The sequence below is a fragment of the Genypterus blacodes genome, unplaced genomic scaffold (genome assembly GCF_046128005.1).
Source record: "Genypterus blacodes isolate CSIRO-AG114 ecotype Tasmania unplaced genomic scaffold, CSIRO-AGI_Gbla_v1 ptg000053l_1, whole genome shotgun sequence".
Taxonomy (NCBI): Eukaryota; Metazoa; Chordata; class Actinopteri; order Ophidiiformes; family Ophidiidae; genus Genypterus; species Genypterus blacodes.
The window spans coordinates 2,095,101-2,115,081 of NW_027466865.1; the positions used below are offsets into that span (position 1 = coordinate 2,095,101).

Consider the following 19,981-nt stretch of genomic DNA (forward strand, 5'->3'; position numbering starts at 1 on the left):
ATAAATAATTACATTGAATTGAAGTGCACATAGGTAAAGGCAGTGGTGCCAATGTGCCGCATGGTGGCTTTAGTTTTTCAGAAATACATTTGCCAATTGAACAATCACAATGTGTTCCAAGAGTTTCCAGATGAAGTCAAATAGGAAGCCTACTATAAATATGAAGCCTACTACAATTTGTTGACCCTATACAAGAAAACCATATTATAAAAGATAACTACATGGCTTATAGACTTAAGTTTGGCACAACTGGAAGAAGTTTGTTTGTTTCTGAGCTCAGTAAGGTTCACACACCAAATGACAGGAGTTACAAAATTCATCCACCATTATTTTAATTTTCACTTTCTTCAAAAGCAAACTTTCTCGTGTGATTTCTAGCCTTTTCTCTTTTTATAGAAAATGGAAACAAAAAAAATGCCTTTTACAAACATTTAAAAATGACTAACTCCAAATAAACAAAAGAGAGAAGAAATTAAACAGAAATTCTGTACAGATTAGTAAAGAAAAGAGGAGGGCCTTAAATCTTCCTCTGTATTCTGCCTGTGCTGCATTCCACACTGTGCAGTGTAATATAGCAGTAAACAAGCTTACTAAGCTTACAGTCACCAATTTCATATATATTTATATATATACACACACAAACACATACGCACACACACGCGCAAGTATGCCTTTTTACAAGTTGATTGATGTAGTGAGTTTCATGACCCCCTGGGTCCTCGAAACCTGTTTAAAAAGTCAAAACTTTATGATTTTCCCTCTGTCCTAAAAAAGCTCACACACATTAACGGGGTACAAATGATAGAATTGCTGCCCAGTTACATTTTTCAAGCCTGTGCGTTGCCGCATGTGATGCAGAGTTCATGTCAGAGAAGATGGTGAAGCTGGACACGACGATTTGGATATATCCCTGTTTGACCTCCACACCCAAACCCGTTTCCTGTGATCAAATAAATAAGCGCTCCACCGTCATTTTGGATGCGGAGGCAGAGGGGGACGAGTCTTCACCAAGCAGTGGATGTGAGTTTACAACAGTATGACGCAAACATACAGTACGTGTGGTTCAAAAAGTCACAAACCTGGAGGAATAGAGGGGATATGCTTGAAAATGAATGGACGGGCCTTTAATAATGTGTTCCAAGAATATCCAGGGTGGAGTTTGGAAGGATCAGCCACATCGACGCAAAGTGTTCAAGCACTGAAGGTCGATCCAAGGTGGTCTGTGTTTATTAACCAGGCCCAGTCGAGCCAAAGGGGTTCCACAATGAGTCCCAGTGTGTTTGTGTGACATCACGTGTCCCCGTCCCTCGATGTCTCTGTATGTGTGTGTAGCAGCACGTGTGTGTGTGTGTTATTTGTTACGCAACAGCTCCAGCTGGTCCTGGTATTCGGTGAACAGTCTCTGGAATCTAAGGTTTGCGCCGATGACGGGTAAGACTTCTCCCAGCAGCTCCCTCTTACGCAGGCCCTGATAAAACACACACACACACACACACACACACACACACACACACACACACACACACACACACACACACACACACACACACACACACACACACACACACACACACACACACACACACACACACACACACACACACACACACACACACACACACACACACACACACACACACACACACACACACACACACACACACGGTATGAGTAACAATATGGTGGCTGTACTAACATGCATAGGCTTTGTTGAAAAGACGATTTTGTTTACTGTCCCATTCTCTGTGTGACCTCTATATTGGCACGTTAACACAGTTAATTACACAATCCAGCTGTTCACACTGACATCATGTTTCTGCTGCCATAATGACTTGATGATGATCTACTTCAAGTGTTTCAATAAGAATTGTAAGCTTTGCTCCTCTTTGGTCCTTTTGCCCTCAATCCAATCATTATTCATTATCATTTTGAAAGCTAACAAAAAACTGTGACAACTAAAAAATGATACAATACAAAATGGAGACAATGGAGACATTTGACAAAGGCTGCTGAGTGTTGTGTGTCTCTTACCAGAGTTGTTGGTTCCCACGCTGTGGCTGCAGACTTGTGGACGGGACCCAGCAGCTCTTTACACAGCTCCCTTAGACGAAACTCAGAACCTGCACAGGTAACACACACACACACATCTTCATCAGTACATAAACACCACTTGGGACTCACTCTCTGTTCGTGGGAGAGTTGTAACTTGTGTGAGGTCATCAGATAATGTTTGTTAGGTACCTTCATTGACAAGGAAGCGAGCGTAGATGAGCAGCCAGTACCGATACTCTTGTGCCGACAGCAGAGTCAAAGCGGACGCCAGCTGGTTCTCCAGGAAAGCCAGCGTCATGCTCTGCTGCATGTGGTGAGGGGTGGAGGACAAGCGGGACGCCAGACGACCAGCACTGGGGGGAGAAAGACAGAGAGAGAGAAATATCAAGCCTGTGTTTGATGCATGTTCATGTAATATGCTGGATGGGGAAACGGGGGCAAGCGAGACGCCGCAAAAGGCGAGTCTGCAGACTGCTCATGAAAGTGCATGTAGTACTTGAGATTGCGGCCCTGCATGACAGCCAATGGTCCAGAGGCCACAGGTGCATCATGGGTAGACAGGCAGCTCCTGAAGTCTGCACACTGGACCAGAGAGTCTCCTTTATCTGCTATCAGAGTCCTGAGAGAGACAGAGAGACAGAGAGAGAGAATTGCGTGTGACGGTTCATATTGTGTACTGGCTGATATCAAATCATCTACTTCTGCTAAATGTCATGTGATGCAGATTCACTGATATCAGCAGACTGGGTGTGTGTGTAATTTCAGCAGAGGCGACAGTAAGGGAAGTCGTAGTTGTAATAGTTCACTAACAGCTCTAGCAGTGTCATTAGGAGTTGTATCTACTTTCTCACCATGTCTCCAGTGAGGAGCTGAAGCAGTAGGATTTCCCGTTTGTCAAACCGATGACTGGAACGCCTTGCTGAGTCAGCAGAGACTGAGACACAGTGGTGTCTGTCCCTAAAGACATAAGGGAAAGATGTTAGAGCAGCCATCCAGAATAGCTCTTCGTGACTTTCGTGAGGCTGAATGTCAAATATGTGGGATTATTATATTATACTGGCTGTATTGAGCTTTGAAAGTGTCTTCATATATACATTTCAACAGAACAGAAACCCTACGGTAAAGGATTCCACACCTCCAGGAGCCAGGAACGTTGCAATTTGTGTACAATATCTAACAACATACTGTATATCCCAGCATGCACTCACCTGATAAAATGGTCAGCAGGGACTCATTCTTCACCACAGCCTTCTGTTTCTGAACGTCCCTGCAGACATGAGCACAAGGGTTTCACATTACATTTCCTCTACCAACTGATAGTACAATTAAAAAGTAATACCTTAAAGAAATATTGTTTACTGATGACATCTGACAAAGGTCATTTTTACAGTTTTGAAGTCGACACCTAAACACCTCTGACAAATGTATGGAGAGCTTCAGCGGCAGCAGACTAACCAGACGGACACCACGGCTCCGGCAGTGAGAGACATGACGAAGTGACCGGAGCAGTGCAGCGCCGACACAGGTGTGGCCAGCTGGATGGCAGGAAGGAGCCGACGCCCACAGGAGGAAAACACAGACAACATCCTGTCCTCACATGCCACAGCGATTACATCACTGTGGGGTAAAGAAAAGAAAGAGTATGAGTGACCAATCCGTAGATTTTTGAGGGGAAAAAGGCAAAAAGGTCTGAACATATTAACACCCGAATAACAGCAAACCTTAGCAGAGTTTCATATAGTAGTCTGAGTCGTTGGAAATATGCTTTCTATACCGAGTAGTTCTGCGTAAATACAAACACCTGAGCACAGACTACAAGACAGAGACAGAGGACAGTCCAGACGGCTCCTCACCTGCTCCCTGCAGCGGTGCTGACCCAGCTGGGCAGCAGTGTGTCCCAGTTCCGTCCATCTCTGGTACATTTCAGCTGGCTGAGCTTTGACCCTGCCACCAGCGACACCTCGTTCTCCACCTCCAAGAACACAGAGGGCTCCATGCTCACCTGGACCGACGTGCGCACAGTCAAACAAAGTTAGATTTATAATGGAGTTCAGAGACAATTTTGTCCAGAATGACTGACATTAAGAACTATCAAAAAAATAAATTCCAGGTGAAAACACACACACACACACACACACACACACACACACACACACACACACACACACACACACACACACACACACACACACACACACACACACACACACACACACACACACACACACACACACACACACACACACACACACACACACACACACACACACACACACACACACACACACACACACACACACACACACCTGCAGGCTAAAGGTCTTCTGTCTGCTGGGTGTTGCTAGTTTGAGTGCAGCCATAGGAGTTGGCGCTGGTGGCACCCTGCTGGGCTCCCGTTCTGTTGGAGGAGTAACCTGAGAGGAGACACACACTCGTTCATCCATGGAATATAATCATAATATAATAATAATATAGAACACCAACCAACTAAAGAACCACAACCGAGAAAGAAAGACGGATTTTACAGCACAATTCCCAGACTTCTCCCTGACTTTCCGTTTCATGCCGTCATCATCTTTTGGCCTCCGCCTCTTTACCTGAGTGAAGGTTTGGGGGACCGGGGCTGGCATCTTGTCTTTCCTGGGCCGTCCCTTCTTCCTCTTCTCCACCACCGCCGCATCTTCCATCAGCAGGTCAGGCTTCCTCTTGTTTAACATCAGGTTCTTGTTGATGGTGGCCATCTTGTCCTCGCTGTCGCTGCTGGTATCATCTTTGATTTTCACATCTTTCAGCACAGAGATGCTGTCTTTTGGCCTGCTGGAAAGTTTCACATCAAACAGTCAGAGTATATTCACGCCTCTTTTGGACTTTATCCCATTCAAAGTTTCCACCTGACCCTAGATCTGGAACATAACCATTAATATGACCCAATCACCTGTCTAGAGGCATGATTCCTGCTGTGGAGGAGATGGCAGCTGTGACCCCCGGTGTGGCCTTTGACCTCTCAGTGAACCTGGAGTCCAGAGCTTTCATTGGCTCGATCTTAGAGGCAGAGGTCAGCAGCAAAGTGGTCTTGATGCTGCCGTCAGAAGGAGGGTGCAAGTTTAAAATTAGCAGGTGTAAGAATGACGGTAAAAGCATCAGGCATAATAATATATAAACACAATACTAATTTAAAATAATCCAAGAGATCATTTTCTGTTCAGGAGATAAAAGTTGACTGTGTTGAGTTTTTGTATTTGAGCTTTTTGGGCTACAAACTATCAGAGGCCTCAAAACGAATTCAAAACAATCAGATCATTGAATTCAAGTTGGTTTCCCACCCATCCTTATTGTCTTCCAGGCCCTTGGCAGTGCTGTTGGGTGCGGGTGAAGTGAGCAGGGCGTCATGGCCGGGCCTCAGCCCCAGAGCCGGGCCCTGTCCTGGGCTGGAGTCGGAGCTGAGCTGCGGGGTCAGCTGGTTGGACAAGGAAGAGCCGGACGGCAGGATGGGAACGCTGTTGAACAGAGCCGGGGAGAAATCCCTGCAGAGAGAGAGAGAGAGAGAGAGAGAGAGAGAGCAGAGGTACAGATACTGGAGTAAATGGCAAGTAACGTGTAACCAATGTCAGGAACTTCATTTTTGATTTAAGGGGCTTTGAAATGAATGAATTATGCTTTAGTTCAAACTTGCACTGCAGAACTTTATTTTGACTCTAATAAGAAGATAGATAGAAGTGTATTATGAGCATGATGTCACTAAATAAGTGTAAACAGATCACTGCACTTGTTGACGCTGCATCCGTTTTGCAGCGTTTCCTTACCCTGTGTCAAGCTGAGCAATACAAAGTGGTGTGATTCGTCTTCTGCCATCCGCGGTTCTCGTCTCCACCTGCTTCTTTAGAAGATTCTGGAAAATGGCAATCGATAAAATGAACGTCCAAAAAGACCATCAATGTATAGTATTACAAGCCTTCGCTCAGGCTGATAAATAATGAAGTGGGACAGAAATGAAATGGTCTTTAAAACCGTCAATAGAAGCAGCAAAACTATTCCCTGATTGATATGTCCTAATTTTTAGATGTTATCGTCTGTCTCCCACCTTCCTGATGTCCTCCAGAGACTCTCCATTCATCACACTGTTCAGTTTGGGTGTGGCCGATTCGAGTCCGGCGCCACTCAGTGCCTGGTTGGCCTGGGCCGAGGTCTGTCGCTCCTGTTGATACTTGAGCATCTCCGGGTTCTCGATGATGGTGGTGGAGAGCTGAGCCTCTGTGCTGGTTATAGCCAGACTCTTCCCGTAGATGTTCTGGTGGATGGTGTTCTGCAGGAAAGAGGGACAGACAGAGAGTCCTCATCTTGATGATCAAAGGGTAGACCAAGATATGGCCTCTAGCTTGGAATTAAGGGCATTAATACAATGAATCATTTTCAGACAGTAGAAAACCAGCTTGTTTGCGTGCGTTCTGACCTTCTCCTCTTCACTGAGCGGGTCTCCCAGTTCATCCAGGGAGAAGTCCAGGTACGCTACTGTACCGTCCATGGAGCACACCAGCATTCCCAGACCTGTCAGAGTCCTTTTACAAGCACAAACACATCAGCGTCACAGAGATGTATATGCTTGATCAATGGGCGTCCATGCTGTTAGGGTCTTTGTGCCGTGTCAAACTCACCAGGAGATATCCATGATCGATTTATCAAACAAATCATGGATGACCACTAAAGGGCGCTTCAGAGAGGTCAGCTGAGGAAGAGAAACACAGACAGCTTTAGTATTGTCACGATTCCTTCACAATAATGCTGATTGAAAAGCCACAAAAAGTGCAGCAGTGATTGAGGTGAAGCTGATGATTGAAGTTTGACTGGATGTGTTGGAACAATATCACTGCAGAATGACGTGTGAGCCGCGGACGCACCCATACGGAGAGCGATCTGTCTTTGCTGCCGACAGCACAGCAGCAGTACGGACAGCTGGGCTTTGGAGAGCTACCATTCTTCTGCTTCTTCTTGAAGATCTTTGGGTTGAATTTCTGTCGAGAGGAAAGAGTCGTCAGCACACACAGACACAAACACGCAGCTACGGGGAAGATAACCTGATGAAAGCTCTCACAGTAGAGTGGAGCGGATGTGAAAGACGTTCTAATGTGCGGCTGCTATCAGAAATGTGAGAACGATTCAGACGCGTTAAGGAGAGCTCACCACCACGGTGACAGCTTTACGGTGGCCCACAAAGTCCATGTTGGTCTTCCAGCCGTCCCGCTCCACGATCTGAGCGGTGGGACCGGAGTTGTTCATGGCATGAGCCGACACCAGATACTGACCGTCGGGAGACCAGGACAGACGCAGGACATGGGTCGTGCCGCCACACTGAAAGAGACGAGATGGTCATAAACGTGAGTGTATTTTATGAAGAGTTATCTAGACAATTTCTCGATTAAATTTGAATTGGGTTGGACAAATTAATGACCCCAATAATATTAATTGAATCAAATATCCTGTCATTTATCCATTATCCCTGCATCCACACACACTTCGGAGGATGTGCTGTACCTCACTGAAGGGTTTGGTGATGTTGGCCTCCAGCTGCCAGTCCAGGGTCCTCCACACTTTGAGGCTGTGGTCGTCGGCTTGCGAGGCCACGTATTTCCCCACAGGATCCCACGTTAAGCCTTTAACAAGCCCAGTGTGGCCGCGCAGACACGTCACCATCTCTGCACAAACAAGGTGACACAGAGAGCAGGAACGTTACCGACACAGGTTCACTTATGATGTTAGTAACCGTAGAGAAATAAAATAACTAATAACTAGTACAAAACTATTCAGCGGGCATAATAACCTGCATCTAGATCAATGTTGTGATGAATTCAAGAGAACTGGAATAGAGTATACAGACGCATGTTCCATACTTTCCATTATTTAGTCAGAAAAGCCAAAAATGTCAGAAATGAAAATGTTTCCTGTGCATTTTGAGTTTAGCAGCATGATACTATGTTGGAGCAGCAGCCACCAATCCCAGAATCAACCGCCGTCTCCAGGAATATGAGAATATAAGACGTCTCATCTTTTTAAACAAGGCAACTTTATTGCAAAGCATGTTGTTCGATGAAGTGAGCAACCATCTAATTGAACTTCTGGACCTCTTTGTCACTCATTCTTTGCGCTTTTACCCGGTTACGCTGTGATTATTAACTCTCACTTCAGTGGGCCGGTGTGTGTCCTACCTGGGAATTTGCGAGCGTTCCAGATGACAATGGTGTTGTCCACACTGCAGGAGGCCAGCCACATGTCGTGAGGGGACCAGGCCACATCCATCACATCTAACACACACACACACACACACACACAGGTGACATTACATTACAATACAATACAAGAATACAATACAACAGTGCTTGCTTGTTTGCTTTGTGTCGTCCATTTGTGGCTATTGCGCATGTTTTATGGTTGAAATGAGCTGAATTGTATTGGTGTGTTTTCTGTTTTACCTCCAGTGTGGTTCCTCAGTATGGTCACACACCTCCACTGCTCCACGTTAGCCAGCTTACTGCTCGAGCCAAACACTGTGCTCGGGCCAATGAACCTGCAGAGGGAGAACATTTAAACAAACAATTAACACGGTGACAAATGTTCATCTTTCATTCTCTGAGACTCCGGTGCCAGTATTGGTTCTAAACTGTCACACATTCACAACAGCAGACACACACAGTAAAATCCTCTTTGCTGCTGCTAAAAACAAGGGTGACTCTCTCTCTCATGGCCCTTGGAACCATATACAGAACTACAGTAATGAGTTTGATGATGACAACCTGGCTCCGCAAAATGGTGATATTGTGGGTCAACTTGGGGATGCCAGTAAAGTGTTTGTGTGTTAACGTACGCGGCTCTCTTCCACACCATGACCAGCTTGTCGTCTCCTCCTGATGCCAGGTAAAGGCCGTTGTTGGACCAGCGCACACAGTTCACACATGCTGCACAGAAAAACAAAACACTTCTGTTCATTCACACTTCACATATGTTTTGGGGATTTTAGCTGAGGAGGCAAATATGGTGGATAATAATAGCTCAAACTTTTCAACGCTTCCTGTTAAAGTGACTGCGTGTTTGTTTTGCTCGTTTCATTCTCTTCCTCCAAGGAACACTGGCTGAGCACAAAAGCCTATTTTCAGAAGAACTGTGATCCATATATACAGCATTAAAACAAACCAGGAGTTCACCGCTGTTGTCAGAGGTATTTCAGTATTTGTTACTGATAAAAAATAAATAATTAATCCTTTAACCACACTAACTCATGATAAACCTTCTCCTCCCAGCTTTAGACTGCTGCCACTCATATACTCACATTTATAACAGAAGAAACAACGCAATTTGCAAGAATAGAAGCTACAAAATGAATACATGTATGTATTGTAGATGTAGTCTTAGAAGTAAAAGTAGTATTTGTAGTTTTTATATTAGTATCTCTCTCTTTCTGTCAAAGCAAAAGTAGCACTAACATAAACAGTATCTGTCTGAGTAGAAACACCATTAGTGTTGTTGTTTGTAAAGGTATTTATTAACAAATCATTTGGTAATAAAGGTTTCTGTATTCAGAATAAAGCAAAGGTTAAAGGCAGCGCTGGTTACCTAAGTGATTGTCCATTTGGCAAAGCATCTTGGGAACATTCTCATTCTTCTCATCTTCCTCTCGGAGGACAGGAGCCATGTTCCAGATCATCACCTTGCCAGAATCCTCGCCTGTAAGAAGAGCAAAAATGGGAAAATACATCTGCGTCACGTCTTTCCTCTTCAGTTTTAATTCAGGGCAATGAATGACAACATGCAGTATTTGTTTTGGTATTTTTATTTTAGGACTCCAGGCTGCTTTTCTAGGTTTCAATACAGGTGCAGATCCTAAAATGTTTATTTCAGCAACATGAAATATCACCCTATCTGTGTGTGTGTGTGTGTGTGTGTGTGTGTGTGTGTGTGTGTGTGTGTGTGTGTGTGTGTGTGTTTCTTACCTTGCCCACCGGTTGCAAATTTTGTCCCATCAGGGTGGATGTCAACTGAAAATATGGGTTTGCCTGCAAAACACAACACATAACAAAGTGTAGCTGACACATAAGCTGTGTGTGTAAGGGCAGTTTGAGCAGTTTGAACATTAACCACGGACTGAATAGCATAAATAAATGCCCAAACATATGACATGGGTTTGAATTATTTTATCTGGGTTTTAATTTATGTATTAAATGACTAGAAGACAATTAATAGATGACAAGTTTTGTAATTTTCACATACTTGTGCTAATCAAAAATACACCGAATGACAGTCTCGATAATAATTGCATAAAGAAACCAATGTCACCTTCGGTTTACAGATCGTTATATATTTAATAACTAAATGCTTTGGGGCTGCATTAAATTTAAATTAAAGAGCATCACTTTGGGCTATGGGACGTCGTGATAGCTATTTTCACATTTCATCATGCAGAAAATATTAATTGGTAATAAATAATCGACTGGCAAAACAACAGTTAGCGTCGGGGCTAACGGCGAACTTTACAAGCTGTCAACCTGGAGATTTGACCACAGCAACTTATTATTAGCTCAACGCTCACTGATGTAGAGCTCAACGGTGACGTTAGCAAGCTGGTGGGCCAAAAAGTGCAATTAGTGAAGTCAATGTGTCACTTTGAAACATTAAAATAAGTAATTTAGCAGGTAAGTTTGGAAACAACGGCGCGTCTGAGCTCGGGGGGGCTAAGTAGCTAGCTAGCTAATGTTAGCAAACATTAACATATCGGGGTTGAAATAATGATCGAACGCGGCGGGGTGATGTGTGTGCTCAACTTTTAGGTTAAATACATCAACCAGGCGTGTTCCACTATTCAACTGCGTGTGGATTCGAAGTGAGCAGCAAGTGACAAACAAGTGAAAGAAGTGTCGACCACCACATCATGCCTCCTTATCTCGTCACCCCCTCCGACAACAAAAGCCTAACTTGGTCCAAACAGATTCCTGCACAAGCTTACCGTTGTGGCTCACCCAACTCGGCTTCAACAGCTTCATTTTTAATTCTCCGTTATCTTATTTCCCACCAGATCTCTCTTCAGGTCAGTTCGGACAGATAACTAGCGATGACCCCCGCTCCCTTTGTCTGAAACTCAGTCGGATAGTTTGCTATTTGTCTTTAATTCAACTCCATCTTTGCAGCAGCATCCCCATGTCGCCTCCGAGCCGAGCAGCAGCCCGAGCAGCCCGGATGACAGACGCGGTTGCACCACGCACAGCCGGAAGTACTCCTGTTATTTTTTTGACCGCGCAGTTGGGAAAAAAAGCGCGCTGTGCAGCTGTCACAGTAGTTCCACCGGAAGACAACATTACAACATTTTCTTTTTAATTTTGAAGCTAAATAAGAATATTTAAACTGATGACACTGTGTCGTTCTTCAGAATACCGCCAATTAATTCTAGTATGTTTGGACGAGTCAAACGTACCAAAAAAACCCACGCGGCGTGACCGAGTTCAAACCTCTAGTTGATAAGACCTTTATTTTGAAAGTATGCAGAAAAAATGGGCGTTTTCTTCCGTACACGTAATTTTTTTGAATTCAGTGCATCATAATTTTGTAGATTATATGGCCATTTAAATGATCTAGAACAAGATGGCTCAGAAATATTTCGAATTTTAAGTAAATGAAAGTTAAAATGTTGTAGAAAATGTAATGTTTGAAATACAACAGCTTTTGTGGAGAATTGTTGTAATCAATGAAGATGAATGAATTTGAGGAAAAATATGATAAGTCAACTTTTCGATGCTGTGTGTACATGTGTTATCCTCAAAGTCAGATGTTTATTGTGAGATGCACTCTGAAATGATGAGCTGTCCTTCACCTTTGTCAAGTAAAATAATAATGTAGCACTAATAATTAACAGAAGGTCAAGGTCAAGAGAAGCTGATTTTTCTGTAGGTGTAGAAAGAGACAAAGTGACAGGGGAGATGTAATAATTACAGAAAATGTAACTTATAATGCATATTGAAAACATTACAAAAATATAGTACACAACATTTTTTTTTCGTTATGTTGATGGTGTAAACTTCACATAACAGTCAGCACAGTAAGTGTTAACAGTAAACACACTTCATGACGTGTTTACTGCCTAAACATCATTACATGAACATTGGTGTGGCACTGAATCAATCAATATTTGTGAATAACTCCCTGCACTTGCACATACACTGTTTTAGTGTCATCCCAATATGGTCCGAGCTTTAGTCAAACTACAATAAATATTCTTTGATTAATACATTTGTACAATACCAATTTGTGCGTTGAAAAACCAAGTGAGCGCCCATACAGTCAGCTAAAATATGTTTTTCTGTAACTCCACTTCCACTGGGACAAATGTGGTCAGGGAAACAAGATATCACAACATTCCCATAGTATTTGCATTTTCCAACCCATCATGAATCAGGATGTTATAAAATACATACAAAATCTGATCCTCATGTAAAAGAGGGAAATACCAACTAATCAAGAGTTTGATGGTGCTTTCAGGTGGTTGAAAATGCACATATTATTTTCATTTATAATCAAATATATCACATCATTGTAACAAACAGACGAACAAATATGAATCCAAACATTAAAGTTATTGGCAAGAAGGTGTAACTGCATTCAATAGTGTCACAGTGCATTGGTGCAGAGTCTTCAGTATGAGCAGTTATATTGAGGAAAAAGGCAATTTGATGTTCTGCTTTAAACATTGAACTATCTTACTTAACGACTCTTTTACTGCGATCCAACAAAGAGAGGACAGACTCTAAAAGATCCCTGTTCATGCATTTAACATTTTAGCTTATGGATATTTGTCAAATTACACATATATATTTGTCAAATGAAATGCACTTTGAGCAGTTCTTCCTGTTATGATCCAGTTATCCTATCTTAAAGAGTCAAAGTGTGGAGGGAACAACCAGCGTTATTAGAATTCACCCTCTTGGGACTATGAATGTCTGTACCCAGCGTATAAAGATCTGTAACTGTTGGTTACATAGACAAACAGTCCAAGCAACACTGTTTTTCCTAGAGCCACACACACAAATCTGATAACAATTTCTGTACAGCGTCCAGTCAGTTTGTGGGATGAATAATGTATAAGAAAAAATATTAATAATTAGATCTGTCAGTAACTGTTATCTGCAAAGTTGGTTTTGATCATAAGTGTGATCTTCATGGAGCTGACGACCCTCTGAAATCAGCTTCTATTTGCTCGAGGGTCTTGCCCTTGGTTTCTGGGAGGAAGGCAATGGTGAAGACGACGCTGACGGCAGAGATGGAAGCAAAGAGCCAGAAAGTTCCTGCGGCGGTTAGATTAACCTGGAGAGAAGAGGAGCCAAACAAACTCTCTCAGTGATGTTGATGTGAGAGAACAAAGATACAGCAAACATTCATAGTTTGAGGGACAATAGGCAGCATAAAATAAAGTGCATCTGCAGCTGTGGAGGTGGAGTCCAGTTAATCATCCAAACTGAATAGAAATCTACTGAATAATCCTAATGTGTCAAAAACATAAAGCTAGATAGGACACGTCATCTTTCATAAACATGATCACAACATCAACATTGTACTCCATGACCACAAAGTAATTATCTTCATCTGTGTCTCCTCTGGCATTGTGTGAAAATGAATCCTTCTTCAGCTCTTACCATCAGGTCCTGGAAGGTCTTGGTGACAATGAAGGCCATGGTCCAGTTGGTGAGGACGCAGGCGGCGCTGGCAAAGCCCCTCACCTTGGAGGGGAAGATTTCAGACATGACCAGCCAGGGGATGGGACCCCAACCCAGAGCAAAACCTGAACACAGGCACAGATTAATACGGTGAGTATCAAGACACAGTCATTAAGATTACTATGAATAATATGGTTACCATTCATTTCTACCTAACAGTGTTTGACAGTCTGTGTGGGTGCTGTTCACAGGGAGTTTTACAGAGCTCATCTTGTTTTACTGGTTTTACCTCCTTGGAAATCATTGGATGGCACTCATGTGACGCACAGTAACGACTGAGCTGAGCTGAGCTGACAAGAGCTTTTCTGCCCTGTGTTTGGGCTCCATATTCTTGCATGTCAGAATCATTGGCAGATATGTACAGAGTCGAACCACAACAAGCGGCTTCTACTGTCTCACCTGTGATGAAGACGCCCATGCTGATCAGAGCCAGCAGCGACAGGTTAGTGAAGCCTTCAGGAGCCACCTGACCCTGAATGTCCATTACAGAGCTGCTGTGGGCATTGACCAGGTAGAAATAAACCCCAAATGCTACGGTACTGATCGTCATGATGATTCCTAAATTAAGGAGGGAAAAAACAAACAAATAAATATCATGGAGATAGATTAAAACTGAAGAAAGGGACAAATTAAGCACTTTCATTCCACAATGAAATTAAATGTATTAATATAAATAAATTTAAAATATTCTTCCTTTTTCCTTATACTTGAAGGTTTTCTCGGGAGTCTTTCCTCGACACTGCATGTGATATTGGGCTATACAGATAAAGTTGACTTGACTATTAAAATTAATGTAAACACCTGAGATGGTGAGGAGGATTTTCCTTCCAGCTTTGTCCATGATAAGTGCTGCCACTGCTGTGAAGATGACCTGAATCAGACCCACTATGACCGTGGCCACTTCACTGTTCTGATAAAAAGACACAGAAAACAAAAAATAAACATCTTGTGGGAAGTGGGTGACATCATGCATTAAATGCAACTGAGAAACACAAAATAATCCCTGTGTTATTACCACACTTTAAAATGTACTTCTTCTTCTTATTCTACAATAGAGTTTTTAAACGTTCCTTACCTCAGGACTAAAATTGGCCTGTTTGAATATGCTCTCAGCATAGAACATGATCGCATTGATCCCACTCAGCTGCTGAAAGAACATCAGCAGGATGCCGATCACCAGAGGCTTGTAGACACCAGGGTCCTTCAGGTCAGACATCTGGAAGCCTGATCCCTGAGAAAAAGACAACTATCATCAGACCACACAGTAATGGACAGACAAAGTTAAATGATCTTGATACGAACACCATGCGTTGTTGATGTGTAACTGTTTTGGGGTACTTGTAAATGCAGCATGAATGACAGGAACTCTTGCTGCTGACTTGATACCCACTGGACTGAATGATTGGGGTCTCTTGGTAGTAGGCAACAAATGGTTACCCAACCTACAGTGAACACACCTGCTCATTGCTGGAGTTCTCGATACGGGCACACTCCCACTGCACGGGGGCATCCGGGCCTCGCAAGAAGCGCAGTGCCTCCTCAGCTTCCCGCCTCTTGCCCTGGGACAACAGGAACCTGGGCGTCTCCGGCATGAAGCACATGCACACCATCAGCAGAGTTGGCGGGATGGAGCAACAGATGGCCAGCCAGCGCCAGTGCAGGCAGAGACCTGTGGGACACACCGGGGGAAACATTTTGATGAATAAATCCACGTACACATAAGACTCCACAGTCCCTCCTTTCCATAAATACATGTGATATTCATGCGCTGGCTTTCTTACAGCCTCAAAGGTTCTCAAAATGTTGAACCAAACATCACCAACCCCAACCAAAACAATTTAGCACCTTACCAAAAAGTCATCCACAAGTAAAAAGCAGAGAGAAGCATGAGCACAACAAGTTACTGATGTGCACTGCACACAGGATGAGTTGTGTTATTGATAATATTTTATATGCAGTTGCATATTAACTAATTATCAATGAATCAATTACATGTAATTTGCCAGTAGAAAACAGAATAAGAATACAGAATAACAATTTTTCACAAGATTCAATGACTCCTTTTGATTCTCTGCATATACAGTATGTCCAGACTCATCAGGTCTGCCAGCGGGGGGCGTTGGATGTTTGACGCTAATAGGAACCTGAGTGCCTCATGTCATTAGGTTTGTCATGCTTTGTCATATCCAGGCTTCTTTCATCTGCTATGTTAAAACACATATTTCTCAGCTAATCTGATCATCACACTTGACTTTCTGTGATGAGCTTCACCTTTGAAGAGATTCAATCACCAGTCTAAGAGTCATGGAAAACCTACCAGTGATAATCCAATCACAAAGAAGTTTTCACCTTTGTGGTTAAAAGATAATTAGTCCATACAAGGACCCTAAAATGCGAAGACCCACCTCATGTGACACACTAATGGGTAAACATGCACGGTATGCAGCAAACAAGATTAGTAAGCACGGCTGAACCAAAGGAGCTGCAGGGAAACTGAGCATATCTGCAGAAGCAGACAGGTCCGTCACATGACAGCCTGGGTTTGACTGCCAGCCACTGTAGTCTGGTCAACTCTTCTTCACGACCTTTGATCCAGGCTTTTAAAATGTGTGAGTGAGAGCACTGTCCTAAAGAACTGAGGTTGATAGCGCACTTTAAACCAGGCTCATCAAGGGTGATTGTAAAAAGAACCAAACTGAAACAAAACAGATGATGAGTAACGACATCATACATTTTCAGATAGAGACTTTTGCCTGTGTAGCATGTTTTAAAGATGTTTGTTACACCATAGAAACAGCTCTTCATGATCTTATGACATCCTTTAAACCATAAGACATATTAAACTAAACCATTCATTTCTTTGACCAGAGCAGTCACAATGTGTATGGTCAGACTTTATGATTACTTTATGATGTGATTGGCTTCTTCTGTTGTTGGTCACGTGGACATGGACATCATGCTGGTCCACTGAGTCTAGAGCCATTGTACATACCTGCCAGATACACTCCCATGATGCCGAACACCACCATGAGCTGAACACAGGAGCCCAGCAGACCACGGACGCGCTCATGTGCCATCTCAGAGATATACAGCTGGCAGGCGAGTGAAAAGAGCAAAAGACCTCCAGTTAGTGAAAGTAATGGCTCAGGACACATCTCAGGACACATCAGACCAACTGGGGCAGAGAGGTGGAAAACTCTCCCAAACGCCTTATAACTGACATTGCTATTTCCTGTTCTGGCCCTGACAAAGACAGACGGCACCTACTTACCGGGACGACCAGTGATGTGACCCCACTGGCGAGGCCAGTGAGCACCCTGCCCAGGTAAAGCATCCACACATTCTGCGCCGCCACGATGACGGTGAAGCCGAACACGAACGGCAGCGAGCAGAACATCAGACTGAGCTTCCTGCCGATCTTATCCACCATCCAGCCGCCCAGCAGGCCTCCCAACGCCGCTCCCAACGTCACTATAGACTGGAAAACAGACGCAGGATACAGATCTTAATTAATCTTATTGGGATTCTGACATAAATTATGTGTTTATTATGGAACTGGCGCTTCTTGAAACTGAACACCACAATGAAGACAACAATAGGCACAGGGCTGAACAGGATTGATACATATATTCTGTAACATATAAACAGGTTCTTCTGGTATAAACATCATGGTTGCCATCTTACCCCAAACCATGAGGCCTGCACATCATTCAGCCGTAATCGCGGGTCTTCGATCGCAGTGAGATCAGGAATGGCCGGCGAGCTGTAGCCCAGCACAAAGCCGAAACTCATAGGACCCAGGACAGAGACAAACGTGGCCAGGAACAGTTTCCCATTCTTTACTTTGCTGTGGAGAGGAAGAGGAAGAGGACACAGAGCAGGAAGGAAAGGTCACATATCAAACCTGACTCAGACTCAATTATATCTGTCATACAAGTACAAATTTATTCATTAACAACTTAATTTTTCAGTGGTTTTGCATTTAAGGAGCACAAATAGCTCATTCTCTTCAACTCTGGGAACATTTCAAAACATTTTCCACCAGCTTGTGCTGTGTTGCTAGTTGTTCTTAGAGAGAGGCTGGATTTCTAACCCAATTAAATCAAACTGGGCATAGAACATTGATTCCTATCTACTGCAGATGTGAGGATTTGCAATGTTCCCTTTTTTGGCAATTAACCGACTTAACATGCGTGTATTTCCATGGTGTACTTTTATCTGTCGTGTGTTGAAAGCAGCCAGGTTGTGACTCACGCCAGGTAAGCTTCCTGCTCAGCGGTCTGTGCTGACTCCTCTCCTCCCTCTGAATCCAGCAGCCTTCTCCTCTCATTCTGGATGTCCATGCCGCCTGGTTCTGTTCTCCTTGTTTACCTTCGCTTCTTAATTGTTCACCTGGATCATTGGTTCATCAAGCAGAAAGCGTGCAGGAGACAGAAAACGGAGAGTAAAAATGACCTGAACACGAGTAGCGAGTTCGAGTCCTTTAGATCCGAGTGTCCGGCCTGCGCTCCTCTGCTGGACCTCCTCGTCAATGCTTCTTGCACCGGCGGCCCACTTGCTTTGTCAACATTTCAGTCAGCTGATCACAAGTGTGCCTGCCATTTCCTGGTTAGTATTTTTTCAAAATAAAGGCATTATTTTCTTCTTTGCACCCAAAGATCGTGTGTTTTACGAAGAGCCACAGCTTTATTACTCACGTTTTATCTGTTTTTTTCTCAATACATGAATTTATCAGGTCACTATTTTTCTTCCGTTTATCAGGTTACCACACTTAAACAGATCCCAAGATATCTGATATATTATAATGCTGCATCTAAAGCTGTATTTTGGAAGCGTATCCGTCCTTTCATCGGGTTTATTAAATGCCTTTTTATGAACATTTTGTATTAACCTGGATAAATCTTCACTTTTACATGTTTTACATCTACATTTTTTAAACCAAAGTTGCTGTTGAGGATTTACATTTTACAGAAATGACTCAAAAATAATCTTAAAAATCAAATGTAGTTTCACTGATATTTGCAGTGTGCTGGCAAACATAAGCAAAACTATTTTGAAATCTTAATCATGTGATAGATTACTTTTATACTTATATATAAAAATGTAAATTTAACGTTCGGAATGCTCACATTTTATGTTGGTGTAAAATTGATTAAACAAGATGTCATTTTCCAAGAATCCATATCGTTCTTTGGTCATATGTGGTTATTATGATAGAATGTATTCAAATTCATTTGAAGTCTAAATCAGATCGTAAGCACTATCAAAAGCCTTTGAAGTGAAACCTCTCGCTCCAGCGTTCAAATCTCTGTTTTCAAAATAAAAGCTCCGGGCCTCCAGCCTGTCGCGTGAACTGGTTTCCATAGTAACAGATTTATAGTTGCACACAACAAGTTTCAACCTCAGAAACTCAGCAAATGTGAAATATAACCGCATCTCATATCCGCTAAATCAGGAAAACAATGGAAACTTCTGAGGAAACAAATAACCAGCAGGTACAGTTTGTGTTCAATACTGAAACAGCCATCGACTCGAACAACTTTCCCTCGAATTGTTTCTGTAATGGAAGACTGAAGTTTAAGAGGGAAAAGGTTGCAAGATGAGACATATATAATAATCTTCCAGGCACTTGAATGGATGACAGGAAAGAACGGTTTCTCCTCAGGGAAGTGATCTTATGTGTATTGTGCCGTTTTTGTTTGGGAACACTTTCACCTAAACTCAGAATCCACATTTAGTTACTCAACTAAGTCAATGACAAATCATTTCTAAAGAATTTAAATAACCAGGAAGAAAATTATCTTTATGTAGGGGGAAAAAAACGTGTTAAATGTATATATATACATATATAATGTTTTTTGGAGTGGCACTCTGACATCCCATTTCCACCTGCAGGCAGAGGAACAGAGTGTTTTCCCCACTGCTGTGTCAGAGGAGGAGCTGGAGGAAGCCAGGCAGAAAAGCACTTTCAAGCAGATGTGTGGCTCCGGCTGGATCTTGGTGAGGGCTGGAGAGAGAAGCCTCCAGAGAGCTGAGCTGCAGGGGAGCCTCATCATTAAGAACAAGGCCTTACTGCAGTGAGTGTTAATATTAGCAAACTGAAAGCCCATGAGCCAAGCATAAAGCAAACACCAACACCTCACACTAAAACAACTTTGTATATTTAGTATTTGTCAGGAAGA

General features: G+C 43.0%; 2 protein-coding genes across 3 annotated transcripts; both read right to left on the minus strand.

Moving 5' to 3' along the window:
- Positions 1–315: 315 nt before the first annotated feature.
- Positions 316–11,292, minus strand: hira (histone cell cycle regulator a). Of its 2 annotated transcripts, none has more exons than XM_076150944.1 (25): positions 11,042–11,292; positions 10,032–10,094; positions 9,655–9,765; positions 8,909–8,999; positions 8,517–8,611; positions 8,253–8,348; positions 7,582–7,742; positions 7,231–7,398; positions 6,948–7,061; positions 6,705–6,775; positions 6,503–6,608; positions 6,134–6,355; positions 5,856–5,941; positions 5,376–5,576; positions 4,988–5,131; positions 4,650–4,866; positions 4,359–4,466; positions 3,906–4,054; positions 3,508–3,669; positions 3,261–3,319; positions 2,904–3,009; positions 2,549–2,671; positions 2,242–2,405; positions 2,032–2,120; positions 316–1,468 (listed from the first exon to the last, which is right to left on the minus strand). In XM_076150944.1, the coding sequence occupies exons 1-25, from the start codon at positions 11,076–11,078 to the stop codon at positions 1,352–1,354; spliced, it is 3,060 nt and encodes a 1,019-aa protein (XP_076007059.1). In that variant the 5' UTR covers positions 11,079–11,292; the 3' UTR covers positions 316–1,351. The 2 variants fall into 2 exon arrangements, with proteins under 2 accessions (XP_076007059.1, XP_076007058.1); XM_076150943.1 differs by having other exon boundaries at positions 4,650–4,869.
- Positions 11,293–12,011: 719 nt separating this feature from the next.
- On the minus strand, positions 12,012–18,386 carry slc2a8 (solute carrier family 2 member 8). Its single transcript, XM_076151054.1, has 10 exons — positions 18,054–18,386; positions 17,484–17,646; positions 17,071–17,277; positions 16,792–16,891; positions 15,257–15,468; positions 14,875–15,030; positions 14,601–14,709; positions 14,199–14,357; positions 13,719–13,864; positions 12,012–13,389 (listed from the first exon to the last, which is right to left on the minus strand). The coding sequence occupies exons 1-10, from the start codon at positions 18,140–18,142 to the stop codon at positions 13,243–13,245; spliced, it is 1,488 nt and encodes a 495-aa protein (XP_076007169.1). The 5' UTR covers positions 18,143–18,386; the 3' UTR covers positions 12,012–13,242.
- Positions 18,387–19,981: the final 1,595 nt, after the last annotated feature.